Consider the following 13,614-nt stretch of genomic DNA (forward strand, 5'->3'; position numbering starts at 1 on the left):
TAACTGTGTTCTAAACTAATGTGATTTTTCATGTGATCATGCATCTCTTGCTGAAGCGCGTGTGCGCGTGTCAGACGTGGTGGGGCCCGAGGCGCAGCACGGAGAAAGCTCTGCGGTGTTTGCGCAGCAGCAGGCGGATCTTGTCGTCGTCGGAGTCGGGGTCCAGGGGCTTGTTGTACTCCTCGTCCTCCACCTCGTTCTCCGAGGCCTCGCCCTGCCCGGCGTGCAGGCTGCCCTGCGTGGAGCTCGGCTCCGTGGAGCTCTTCTTCCTCCACTTGGTGCGTCGGTTCTGAAACCACACCTGAAACACAGCAGGGCGCTATTCACTGTGCTGCTGCTGGAGGAGGGTGCGTCGTGTTTGGAGACATTGTGACACATCGAAAGCTGCGGAAATCAGTCATGACCCAGTTTCTGAATGGATGGATGAATGCATGCACGAATGAGTGGATGGATGGATGGATGGAGGAAGCGGAGTATTTAGGCCTACAGGTGGATCCTGTTTTCTTTCTGGATTGTTCTGGTGCACTGATAAGACTTATAAGTAGACTACCTTTGTTTCTAAATCTTGGAGCAAACAAAACAATCTGGACTTTATATGGTTATTTTCATTTTACTCTCATTAGTGATGATTGCTCTGGCTTGTATTTATTTTTCTTATTAATGATGTCTTATAAGGGTGTTTTAGGTTGGGCACATTATGTGTACGATGCAATAATAAAAATCAACCAAATAACCAATCATACATGATAAATACACAAATTCTGGCCCCTCAGTTGTGAATAATTAAGGAATAATGCCGCAGCTTTCGGAATTAGACTCACAGCTGCACATGAAACCATAAAATACAACAAAAAAATAACATGGCGATGGTCAAACAAAGACAAATTAAACAAAAAAGAAAGAGTAATGTGTCCAAAAAAATTCTCCTTCAAATTTCTCAAATCACTCCCAGAAAACAATCATTTTCAAAGCCTACCTTAACTTGTGATTCGCTCATTCCCAGGGAATAAGCCAGCCTCGCTCTCTCAGGCCCGGCCAGGTATTTGGTCTGTTCAAAGGTTTTCTCCAGAGCAAATATCTGATGTCCACTGAACGTCGGCCTGGTGTGTTTCTTCCTGCCGGACATCTCCCCGAGAGGAGCACCGCCTGACAATGTCAACGCAGAAAATGTTACAGACATAACACACTTTCTTTTGTTTGAGCAAAATCATTACACAAGTGTGTGCCTTCAATGCAATGTCATATGTACAACTTGTGAAAAACAGAGGGATTTACAAAGATATATTAATTGTCTCAGTTTGAATGTAGGCAATCTATTATCGATAGTCACAAACTATCTATTTGTTTCTCATACGCTGAGTTTTAGACTGAATTAATAAAATTATATTTATGCAGCATGATATATATATATATATATATATATATATATATATATATATATATATATATATAAGTATTATGCATATTCTCTATTATTTGTCTTACACCCGTTGAACCCATCATCCGTACATTTTATTTATTGTTTTTCCTTTAGTTATGCTACACTTTTAATAACAAAAGTCCTACACTCCTACAGTTTAGGCACAATATTTTAAAAGAGTAAAAATATATAATTTGTTTTGTATTTATGATCTCTGACATCTATGTTTTATAGTTCTGATTGATTCAAAGCAAATCATTTGTTGGTTTCAGCATCATTCTTTCCTTCACTAATGGCTAGCATCCTTTGGTGTGTGCTGACAGACAGACACAGGGATGTAGTAATGCAGTGATGGGCTGGACGCTGAGCCCAGCCTTCAGTATTGAGACTCACTGTTGGTGCACTGCTGCCTCCCTCCTCTCCAGTCACAGCCGCTCTCGGCCCAGCAGCTCACACTGCGAGCCTTCATCGGGCACTCGCCGCCCGGCTTGGTGAAGTTGCCCAGTGACGAGTTGTAGTCTCGGTTATAGTACATGGACGCGTTGGAGACGGAGGGGCTGAACCCCCCCATGGTCGAGTATCCAGACAGCAGGGTGGTGGTGCCCGTGGTGCCCATCATGGTGCGACTCAGGATGTCACTGATGCCGTGGGGTGTCCCTGCTTGCAGCTGGCTGTTCAGGCCAGGGTTGAGCTTGTAGAAAGAGTTTGGCACTGAGTACTGGCAAACCGGCGCCTTTAGATCCGAGGAGAACTGGTTGAGGCTGTTGTTGAACAGAAAGGATCCCTGGATGTTTGGATCCATGGGACGTTAGTAACTTTGCTTCCAGATTTCAGCAACACATCAAACGAGATCCAAGCAGGAGGAGACCTCTGATGGGCACACGAGGAGTTCTCCCTGCCACGGGTGATGTCAGGATCTGGGATCACACCCTGCACCGTTCCCAGATGTTCAAACAATCAAGGGCACCAATAGCAATTTTAACAAAGTCTGTGGTGTTTGCCAAAGTTGCTACCACATCCGAAGCGTTGAAGCAGCAGATAAACTCTTCACTTCCGCCCTTCCCCTCTTCTCAGCCACCGTGTGACGTTTGATAGCTCCATATCTGAAGTTCTGGACGAGCCCTCTGCACACAGATCTTAGTGTTCCCCCAAAGACATATCCCTCCTGCCGCCTGGCTCCTCAGAAATCGTATAAATAAGCAGTATCTGGAAATGGAGTGGCACCTTGATAAAGATAGGCCACATTAGAATGCAGCCTGGGATTGGCCTGGGTCTCGCTGCATTAATGCCTTTCTATTGGCTCCTAGGTGAAAGCCAAGCCTTTTATTGGAAGGCAGCAGATTAATTGAGTTTTGAACAGGTGGAGTGGGAACAAGTAGATTTTTTGATGGCCTGCCATGTCTGACCAAGTGTGGTGGAGCTGAGGCAGCTGGAGCACACAGAGGAGGAGGAGGAGGAGGAGGAGGAGGAGGAGGAGGAGGAGGAGGAGAAGGGCATGCTATGCTTATACACTGGAGGTTTTACACAAAAACATTACAGTTTTCACAGTATTATGCAAGTTCAACATTTACGGCATTTACCAACTGCCATATTCAGATTAAATGCTCTCTAACATGTAAACAGGAATACGAATAGAATATTAAGAAGTTCAATTAAACATCATAATTTTTAACAAAAGAATTTTATTATTATAAATCCTTTTATAAATTATGTAAGATTATTTTAATAATTCTAAATCAGAATAAGGAAATCACTGCCACAAACATGGCCGTTGTCGGCAGGGTCACTCGAATGAGAGGACGTGTGAACACTGTGCATAGCCAGAGTCCAGGACTCTAACCCTAACCTCCCCGGCAAAACAGGGTGGAGAAGGATATTGTGAGAATCCTCCAGGGCTGATCACCAGTGAATCTGAGGAAAATGAGTGTGTTATGATTCTGCCCTCTGAACTGATGAAAGATTATTGTAGAACAGATTTTCCGTTGTATGGACATTTCTGATTTGGGCCATTTACCTTGTTTTTCTTGTGTTTAGATTTGGGTTCAGTATTTTTTTATTTGCACTCCCCTTGAGTTCGACGTGACCCTCCATTTCCTGTTTTATTTGGAAACTTCTTTCCTTGTGGATATCTCTTGCCTTAATTCCTGTCTTTGTCCTGTTTCCCGCTCAAGTGATTTCGCCTGAATGTCATCGTTTACACATTTTTCCTGTAGTTCAGTTCTACCTTCATTTACAATTTTACATGTTGTTTCTGTGCAGTTTTTTTGCTGCTGACAAATTGTTGCATTACATTTATTTCATGTCCATCAGACAAGTCTTTATGTCTTTTTAGAATAATATCATTGTTCACAACAAAAGGAGGCAATATATGCTAACTTCTGTTATTAAGATCTGTGATTTATATTTATATTGGAATGTGTAAAGGGAGAAAATGTATACTCCCACTACTACTACTACTAATATAATAATTGTAATAATGAGTACAATATTCATGTAATCCATGAAAAGGGAACATAACAGTAATCTAGTTGTCTGATAGTTACTGTTACGATAGGGAAAGAGGTTAGGGTGCATGAATAGAGGTAATTTCTATGACTATAATCAGATGCTTAATGCATAAATCCATTATGTGCATATGAAAATGTATGCAGATGGGTGTATTGTACAATAAAACATGCTTCTCTTCCAGTGTGTTGTGGGTGCAGCCTGCAGTGTCTCTGAGTGTCATGTGATTTGGAGTTTAAGGGGAAAAGCCATTTGCTTCTCAGTAACTTTCCAGGAGTGATGATGTCATTTTGGATTGCCAGCCTATCTCCGCCTCCTGTCACATGATCAAGACCGACAGTCAGTGAGGAATGGATGAAATGCACACGTTTGGCTGTAGAGGGCAGAGCTGTGTGACTCACTGCCCTACCTCAGCTGGGGAACTTTTTAATTATATCAACCTTTGCATGATGCAATCACTCAGCCATGTTTGAAGATCTGCAAAGGCCGCACGGCCGAAGTGAAATCTGATACTTTGGTGGTTTTTTCCAAGCTACGTTGAAATGGGGGACTTCCACAGTGTTTCACTTAGTATAAAGTCACATTGCATTAGATTACAGCATATTGCATATAAAGGACTGAAATTAACACAAGTTTAAATAAATTAATTAATAAATTAAAAATAGACAAATGTAGGAAAGCATAAACAAATAAATAGATATGAAAATAACTGGACAAATTAATGAATAGATAAATATAAAAATGGAAAAAAACATGTACAAATGCAGAAACGGCCTTTTTATTCTCAAACGTTATTTATTTATTTATACTTGAAAACATTTAAGGCCTTTTTAAAGCCTTTTCTGTATTTATTTATTTTTACATGTATATATTTATTTGAACTCTTTTTCATAATTTCACTGCGGCTTGGATAAAAAGGCAAAATTAGGGTTTGAATATTCAATTATTAGTACTGAGTGTCAGCATTCAATATCCCAGGAGAGATATGACCAACTTTGTAGTAAACACAAGCGAGTACATTAAACTTATGTATGTGAGATAGTTATATCATTTACAGAAAATTATAAGAGATCAACAACTTAAAACATACAACAACAACTTACAGGTGTTAATTCTCGTAACTGGGGATGATAAGAAAAAATTGAGGGCACCAGTGCCACCCTGCCCTCTGCTTGAAGAAAATTTCCAAAGTTTGGTTCCGCCCTTGGGTTCCTCCCCTTTCACATTCCATTTTGGTCTGTTTGTGTTTTGGAGTCACACGTGTGCTTTCTTAAAAGCTGACAACACTCCCACTGCTGCACAGTAGAACCAAGATAGAGACGAGAACACATCTCCTGCAAAGACACTTAGAAAATTACTGGGAGCCGCTTCAAGATGGTGAAGGACAGTGGAAACTCTGGTGAGATACTGTCTTCTACTTTAATCCTCACAGAGAACTTGATATGCAAATTGGAACAATGCTTTAAATATTAATATGATTATCTGTAAATGGGAATTTGTCATTTTGATTGAAAAATGTAAAGGTTTTTATTTTATGTTATTATTTAATAAAATATGAACATTTAATAGATATTAAAACATATTAGCATCATATGTAAATACGTATTTCCTTATCTAAAATCGGCTGAGAGCTAAATCATTATGCCGTTTGAAACAGAGATCATTATTGTTAAGATTTCAATTAGATGAGAAAACAGAAGTTGAGCTCAAGTCTTTTTCCATCAGTTGTACAGGTGAGCAACAAATGAGGGAGAAGAAATTAAATTAATATCAGGAATCAGGCATTTATGACCATGTGCAAGTCTAACATTAAAGATCTAAGACATTTAAAGAAACTACAGGATATGACTTTAAATGTGCAGCTTATCACTGAGTGTGTAACTTATGTCTGGTCACTTATATGTGAGCTTGTTTATTTAAAACAACTTTATTACGCCAAATGTGTGAGTCATGCCCGTGAGATGAATGGAGATGCAGTACTCACTTAATAATTAATCTGATTTGTGAGACTGGTGATTCTCAAAAGTGAAAGCATAAGCATCAGCTACTTTCAGAATGACCTATTTAGTATTTGTAAGGTTGTAAACCGTGGCAAGTTTTATTGCAAATTTTATCTTGAGTGTGGTTTAATTACTTAGTCGATTCCTTTAAACATTAAAAAGAAAATAATGAATTATAAAAGGATAAGTGTCCAGTATTTACTTCCTCTTGTCAAAAAAACACTCATGAACACATTCTTAACTTCTTTTCTTGCAGGTGATGCATCAGAGACCTCACACAGGTGCGGCATGTTCTGCCTCGGCCCTTTGACCTTTCACAAACAGGCAGTGGGAGAGAAGGTCCGCCTGAGCTGTGGGGATCGACGCGCAGAGAGGATCGAGGGCACCTTCAAAAACGGCCTGGTGTTCAGCAGCCGCCCGGTGAAGGTCCAGGAGAAGATTCGTCTGAGGGTGGAGAGAGATTTGATCTTGTGGCACGGGGCTCTGCGCGTGGGCCTCACAAACGTGCCGCCCTCAGACAGACCCCTGCCCCTGCCTCTCATGGCCATTCCCAACCTCAGCAACAGCACCGGCCACTGGGCTGCTCCTGTGCCCGAGTCCTACTGCCAGGCAGGCTCAGAGCTGGTGTTCTGGGTTTCGGGTGGCGGTAACATGTATGTTACAAGCAACGACAGCAGGCAGCACAAGCTGCTGTCAGGAGTGGACCTGAGCCGGCCACTGTGGGCCATGATAGACATCTATGGACAGACGTGCTCCATTTCACTCCTTGGTAAGTTTACCCTCACATTACCATGACCTTTCTCTTGTTATTAATTTGTTGACCGGGTATTGTTTGGATGAATTTCATCAAAATTATGATATATTGTCTCTCTTGCTCTTCGCTGCAGGCTCAGAGAAGAAGAAGCTGATGTCCACTTACAGATCCTGTCCTGCACCTGAATTCCCCTCCTCAACTGATGTTGACAACCGTTTGATAGCTGACATTTCCAGACTCTGCGGAAATGAATACATCACCTGTCCTGACACAGACGTCTCAACAGGTAAGGCTGCTCCCATCCAAATACTCTTTGAGTCCAGTGTTTCTGTCCACCGAGGAGGAGGAGGGTGTGATAGTGTTTGAGCTGAAGCCGCCAGACTTGTTTTGATGATTTCCCTGTTGTGATCACAGACGAACCGTGTGTGGTGTGCATGGCAAGGGAGGCGGAAATCACCCTGCCTTGTGGTCACCGGTGTTTGTGCAAGTTCTGCACCCCTATGGTCCTCAAGCAGTTTGGCACCTGCCCGCTGTGTCGACATGTGATCAGAGCTCCAGGGGACGGGTTCGCCACTGGGACAGCTCCAGGACACCAGCCAGAAATTGAGTCATAAAGATAACCTATGAGTGGCACTTCCTGAATGTGCCCAGTGGATAGAGCTGACACAAAAGTTGTCCTTTGTCAACACTTTATTCCTAAATATGTGAATATTCTACTGAGATATTGATGTGAAGATACTGATCATGTACAAGAAACCTAAAATATTGCAAAACTATATTTTTATATTATTTGATTTTTTGGGTCAGATGTATTATGAAATAATACACATAGTGTAATAATAACGTCCAGTATAGTTTCCACTGATCGATGTTGTAAATATTAAATAATCTATTGTAAATATTAAATCAATCTTTCTTTTTGTAAAGTTAATAAATATTGATGCTTGATCTATTAAATTACAAAAAAGTATCAGATCACTTTCTATTATTGTTATAATAGTTGAATGTGTTAGTTGTTGTAAAATGTGTGAATGATAAACAATCAAAAAGCTTCAGTGGCTCTTGGCTTATTAAGCTAATACAAAAATGAAAAAAGTATCCATTGTTTTACTTGTTTGTTTTGTTCTATCATGATTTTTGCTATAACAGCACAGATTTGTATGTGCAATATGATCATAATATGAATGTACAGTGTTGTTTCCCCTGTTTGATGATGTACATATTAATTGAATCTCTATTTTTTATAAAGTATGAAATTGTCTTAAAGTATGTTTTATATTGTTAAATTATCAAACCATAAATGTAGAAATAAAAAAAGTTACATTATTCTGCTTTCTATTATTTTCATACTTATCGAATATGATGTTATTGTTAAATGTGTGAAGCATAAAAGATTGTGAAACAAAATTAATCTTGGTACTTTACCTAGTTAAGTTGAGATCAAAATTATAGAGAAACCCAACAGTTCCCACAAAGAGCAAACACTTGGCGACAGTGGAGAGAAAAAAACTCCCTTTAACAGTAAGAGACAGAACTGGACAACCCGGATCCATTTAGCGCAGAATAACAACACATGAAACAAACTTGTGACTGTTAATCGTTGCAGTTATGATGGTCAATAAAGATTAATATCAACTTGGACAGTTACCACACTGATAATTTAACTTTAATAGTCTTTGATTATTCACCTTTGTGTCATTTGTGTTGCACGTTTTCAGAGATGCTTCATAGTGAAAGTGCTTCAGTCAGCTGCTGTTGGTTTCATTATAACCTGTTTACAATTGTTTTGAAGCAGTTCAATGTCAAAGTCAAAGCAAATTGACTTTTATTGGCAAATACAAAAACAGACACGTGATTGTAGTTTGACCTCGAAGACCAGCATGACTGAAAGTATAAGGAACCATCAGCACCAAAGCTTTTTCTCACTGATTCACATTTTAACTTTTTATTTCCATTCTAAATTGAAAGAGCTCCACATGTAAATAGATTCTGCTGTAGGTGTGAGAACATGCCGGCGATGTTGGATCCCTCCTCTTGATTGACAAATGTGCAGATATCATCTTATTCATTCATATCTACGTATATTATGCAACCATTGTGGTTGCTAAGCCATCCACTGAGGGTCTCTATAGAGATCTTTGCTGTGTTTAATGGATACGATCGGGTGACAAGGTTCAACGTCTGCAGCCTGTTCAAAATGCTACTGCTCATATTTTAACTAAACCTTACAGTAGGTATCATATCACGCCAATCCTAGCATCCCTTCACTGGTTGCCAGTTTAATTCAGGTTTGACTTTAAATTATTTTAAAAAACATTTTAAGCTCCACATGGGCTGACTCCCACTTACAGGTCACAGCTCTTGACTCCCTACAAACCCAATCGCACCCTAATATCTGCCAGCCTGTCCTTGTTGGCTGTCCCTAGGTCAAGGCTGGCTACTCAAGGTGACTGTGCTTTCTCTGTCAGGGCCCTGAGGCTCTGGAACTCCCTGCCTGATGAGATTAGACTCCCCAATTCACTGCCTATATTTAAATCACTGTTCAAAACCTATTTTTATAGGTATTCATTTATAACAGGCAGTTTGTAATTCCAGAAACCACTTTATTATTTTAACTCCTTTATTCCTTTTTTTCTCACCTATATTACAACCACCATTGATGTAGTATCTCAAATATGACAGAGTCTGATTCTGCTGCCTATGACAGTAGATATTTAGTTTAGTCTAAAAAAGGGATGAGGTAATGACGTCTGTTCCACTGAGCTGGCCTCATGGCTTTAGTACTGCCATACAAGCTAGTAGCCAGTCAGATTTACCTTCAGCCTCAGCGTACCCTCAGGTTCGGCTTTTAGCGTTATTGGTATTAAAAGCCTGAAACACCTGATGACGCCAAGGTACAGCTGAAGATCATAATTTTCATTTTATCAACTGGTCCGACAGAGTTCAAGAGTGATTTTCTGATGGTGTGCATCCTTGCGTCCCATTGGTCCGTCAGGGAGGTAACACTTGGACTATGAACATGATACAATGTCACAGAGAGGGTGTGGGAGGATAACCAGATGAATAGAGTTTTGGAAGGTTGTCGGTGATGACTTCTGAGGCGTCTTAATCGGATCTTGAACCTGAACCTGTTGCTCTAGCAGTCCTTGTGGTGAGCAGTTGAAAGTGGACCACAAGAGCAGTAGGGAGGGAATCACAATCCTGCTACTCATAAGAGTACTGGCTACATCTTCATGTCCCAAAAATAAGGGTTGGGGCAGTAAATGTAAAGGTAAAGGTTCAGGTTAAGATTAAGGTAAAGGTAAGGGTTGTGTGTAATATAATAATAATATTAATGTACAGTATTGTTTCCCCTGTTTGATGATGTACATTCTAATTCAATCTTTATTTTTTGTAAAATAAAAAATTGTCTTAAATTCAGGTTTTATCTTGTTAAATTATCAAACCACACATGTAGAAATAAAAAAAGTTATATTATTCTGCTTTCTATTATTTTCATACGAATCTATTATGATGTTATTGTCAAATGTGTGGAGCCTAAAAGATTGTGAAACAAAATTAATCTCTGCAAACCATTGTAATAGAATTAAATTCAATTTTACTTGCATAGCACCAACTCATAAAGTACATTATCTCTTGGTACTTTACCTAGTTAAGTTGAGATCAAAATTATAGAGAAACCCAACAGTTCCCACAAAGAGCAAACACTTGGTAACAGTGGAGAGAAAAAAACTCCCTTTAACAGTAAGAGACAGAACTGGACAACCCGGATCCATTTAGCGCAGAACAACAACACATGAAACAAACTTGTGACTGTTAATCGTTGCAGTTATGATGGTCAATAAAGATTAATATCAACTTGGACAGTTACCACACTGATAATTTAACTTTAATAGTCTTTGATTATTCACCTTTGTGTCATTTGTGTTGCACGTTTTCAGAGATGCTTCATAGTGAAAGTGCTTCAGTCAGCTGCTGTTGGTTTCATTATAACCTGTTTACAATTGTTTTGAAGCAGTTCAATGTCAAAGTCAAAGCAAATTGACTTTTATTGGCAAACACAGACACAGACACGTGATTGTAGTTTGACCTCGAAGACCAGCATGACTGAAAGTATAAGGAACCATCAGCACCAAAGCTTTTTCTCACTGATTCACATTTTAACTTTTTATTTCCATTCTAAATTGAAAGAGCTCCACATGTAAATAGATTCTGCTGTAGGTGTGAGAACATGCCGGCGATGTTGGATCCCTCCTCTTGATTGACAAAATGTGCAGATATCATCTTATTCATTCATATCTACGTATATTATGCAACCATTGTGGTTATCGAGATGTTACATCCCAGTATTATATAACGTACGTCTCAAGCAACAGCCAGTCGAACCAACACCACGTTAGGAGCTCAGCCATCCACTGAGGATCTCTATAGAGATCTTTGCTGTGTTTAATGGATGCAATCGGGTGACAAGGTTCAACGTCTGCAGCCTGTTCAAAATGCTACTGCTCATATTTTAACTAAACCTTACAGTAGGTCTCATATCACGCCAATCCTAGCATCCCTTCACTGGTTGCCAGTTTAATTCAGGTTTGACTTTAAAATTCTTTTAAAAAACATCTTAAAGCTCCACATCGGCTCACTCCCTCTTACAGGTCACAGCTCTTGACTCCCTACAAACCCAATCGCACCCTAATATCTGCCAGCCTGTCCTTGTTGGCTGACCCAAGGTCAAGTCTGGCTACTCAAGGTGACTGTGCTTTCTCTGTCAGGGCCCCGAGGCTCTGGAACTCCCTGCCTGATGAGATTAGACTCCCCAACTCACTACCTATATTTAAATCACTGCTCAAAACCCATTTCTATAGGTATGCATTTATAACAGGCAGTTTGTAATTCAGACACCACTTTATTATTTTAAATCCTTTATTCCTTTATTCTCACTTTTATTGCAACCACAATTGATGTTGTTTCTCAAATATGACAGCTCCTCACTCTTCTGCCAATGAGAGTAGATATTTAGTTTAGTTTAGAAATGGTATGAGGTAATGACATGTGTGTGTGTGATATGTGTGTTTTATTTTTGTTTTATGTGAGCGATATGTGTGTGATATGTTTGCGAAATGTGTGTGATGTGTTAGTGATTTGTGTTTTATTTGTGTGTGATAAATCACATTTGCTCTGCCAACTGTTTTATGATTTTGTGTTGCGAAACTATTTCCACAGACTTATGGTGGCATTTTTGTGATTCTTCTGACATCTGCTGGTGGCTCTGTTAAAATTTAACACAGCTGCACACAGTTCATTTTACCACCAGTGGGAGGCAGTGTAGCACTGCTCATCATGACAATTGGCGCGTCAAAGAACAAAGTAGGTCCTGCTCCCATGACTCAGAAATGAGTTTGTTTCAGAAACATTTCTAACTTTCAGTGTCAGTTTTTAGGAGGAATGGCTGAAAAATATGTATTAGCTTTAATTGCTGCTAATATTCCCCTTTTCCGAGAAACTTCTACTGTCATCATTCAAAACTTTAATAAGAGACTAAAAACCTAACAAAACATAGAAAACAAAAATATTTATAAACATAAAAACAATATTTTTAGATAAGTGATGATCAGTGGCAAAATATGCAAAATAAACTGAACATATCTGCAGGTTTCATGTTTTCCTTCGGAAAGCGGTTCAAGATGTCACCGTGGAGCGGTTGGCTGACACCTCCACGGTCCCATGTGGGGATGGTCTCCAGGGAAAATGACATAGACGAGACCTGGTTTCTGATCTCGCAGCCAACCATGTTAAATATTTATTTTGGATGGAAGAGCTGAGAACTACTTCTGCACAGAGGGTGCAGGAATTCAGCAAGCATCTGCAGACTAATTTGTCAGGAGTAGGACACATGGGAGTGGGGACTGCAGTGATGAAGGGTCTCAACAATAGCTTCATACTTGCACTGTCGTCCCACAGAAACAGATGGTCTGCTGGGATGACACTGTGGACGTAGGAAAGCAGAAGCACTACTTCTTTTGGCTTTAGTGCTTTAGGGTGTTCTCATGCAGGGTGGGAAAGTCGGGCCTGGTACTGGAACTGAACAAAGAAAGACTGAGACTGTGTGTGTGTGATCCAGGTATTCCTCAAGTTGTGGGGACCTAAATCTGGTTACATAGTCATTAAAACATTAAATTTCAATCTTTACCTTTTAAATTGAAGACTTGTTTTAAGGTTAGGTTAAAGTAGGTAAGGGTTAGGTTAAGCATTAAGTGCAGTGTTAGGGTTGGGGTTAGGTGAGGTTAGGTTTACGTTCAGGTTTGAGTTAGGATTATGCTTAGGTTAGGTTTATGGTTAAATTAGGATTAGGGTTTAGGGTTACGGTTAGAAATCAGGACAGGGGACCCCTAAAGTGTCAAGAGGAGCAACAGGGTACACATCATATCTATGTAGTTTTCTTGTGCATCATTATATAATGGCCTGAAGAGGGTGTAGGAGGATATATCCAGATGAATAGTGTTTTGGAAGGTTGTCAGTGATGACCTCTGAGGCGTCTCAATCTGATCCTGAACTCTGGACCTGTTGCTCTACCGCTCCTTGTGGCGAGCAGTTGAAAGTGGGCCACAAGAGCGGAAGGGAGGGAATCACAATCCTGCTACTAATAAGAGTGCCTTACTGGCTATATCTTCATGTCCCAAATATAAGGTTGGGGGCGGTAAAGGTAAAGATAAAGGTAAGGGTTAAGTTAGGGTTAATGTTTACGTTTAGCTTCTTGTTAGGTTAGGGTTAGGGGTTATGGGATTGCTTATATGTTTAGGGTTAAGATTTGGTTTAGGTTATGAGGGTTTTGGTAACCTTAGAGTAGGTTAACACTAAGGTTAAGTTTGAGATTAAGGTTAGGATAAGGGTGTGGGGTAGGCAAGTAGTAAATAAAGTAAGAGTAAATCTCCAGGTAA

General features: G+C 39.9%; 2 protein-coding genes across 2 annotated transcripts; one reads left to right on the plus strand and one right to left on the minus strand.

Moving 5' to 3' along the window:
• Window positions 1-70: 70 nt before the first annotated feature.
• On the minus strand, window positions 71-2,603 carry nkx6.3 (NK6 homeobox 3). Its single transcript, XM_053421622.1, has 3 exons — window positions 1,814-2,603; window positions 977-1,146; window positions 71-301 (listed from the first exon to the last, which is right to left on the minus strand). The coding sequence occupies exons 1-3, from the start codon at window positions 2,220-2,222 to the stop codon at window positions 71-73; spliced, it is 810 nt and encodes a 269-aa protein (XP_053277597.1). The 5' UTR covers window positions 2,223-2,603.
• Window positions 2,604-5,170: 2,567 nt separating this feature from the next.
• On the plus strand, window positions 5,171-8,005 carry LOC128438986 (E3 ubiquitin-protein ligase NEURL3). Its single transcript, XM_053421778.1, has 4 exons — window positions 5,171-5,324; window positions 6,182-6,694; window positions 6,813-6,965; window positions 7,094-8,005. The coding sequence occupies exons 1-4, from the start codon at window positions 5,300-5,302 to the stop codon at window positions 7,291-7,293; spliced, it is 891 nt and encodes a 296-aa protein (XP_053277753.1). The 5' UTR covers window positions 5,171-5,299; the 3' UTR covers window positions 7,294-8,005.
• Window positions 8,006-13,614: the final 5,609 nt, after the last annotated feature.

Source organism: Pleuronectes platessa, chromosome 4 (genome assembly GCF_947347685.1).
Source record: "Pleuronectes platessa chromosome 4, fPlePla1.1, whole genome shotgun sequence".
NCBI classification, from domain to species: Eukaryota; Metazoa; Chordata; class Actinopteri; order Pleuronectiformes; family Pleuronectidae; genus Pleuronectes; species Pleuronectes platessa.

Coding starts and splice junctions, on each gene's coding strand:
- LOC128438986 (XM_053421778.1), top strand. CDS start 5,300: ATGGTGAAGGACAGTGGAAACTCTG. Junction 5,325..6,181: donor GAAGGACAGTGGAAACTCTG/GTGAGATACTGT, acceptor CTTTTCTTGCAG/GTGATGCATCAGAGACCTCA. Junction 6,966..7,093: donor TGACACAGACGTCTCAACAG/GTAAGGCTGCTC, acceptor TTGTGATCACAG/ACGAACCGTGTGTGGTGTGC.
- nkx6.3 (XM_053421622.1), bottom strand. CDS start 2,222: ATGGATCCAAACATCCAGGGATCCTTTCTGTTCAACAACAGCCTCAAC. Junction 1,147..1,813: donor GAGGCAGCAGTGCACCAACA/GTGAGTCTCAAT, acceptor TGACATTGTCAG/GCGGTGCTCCTCTCGGGGAG. Junction 302..976: donor TGAGCGAATCACAAGTTAAG/GTAGGCTTTGAA, acceptor GCTGTGTTTCAG/GTGTGGTTTCAGAACCGACG.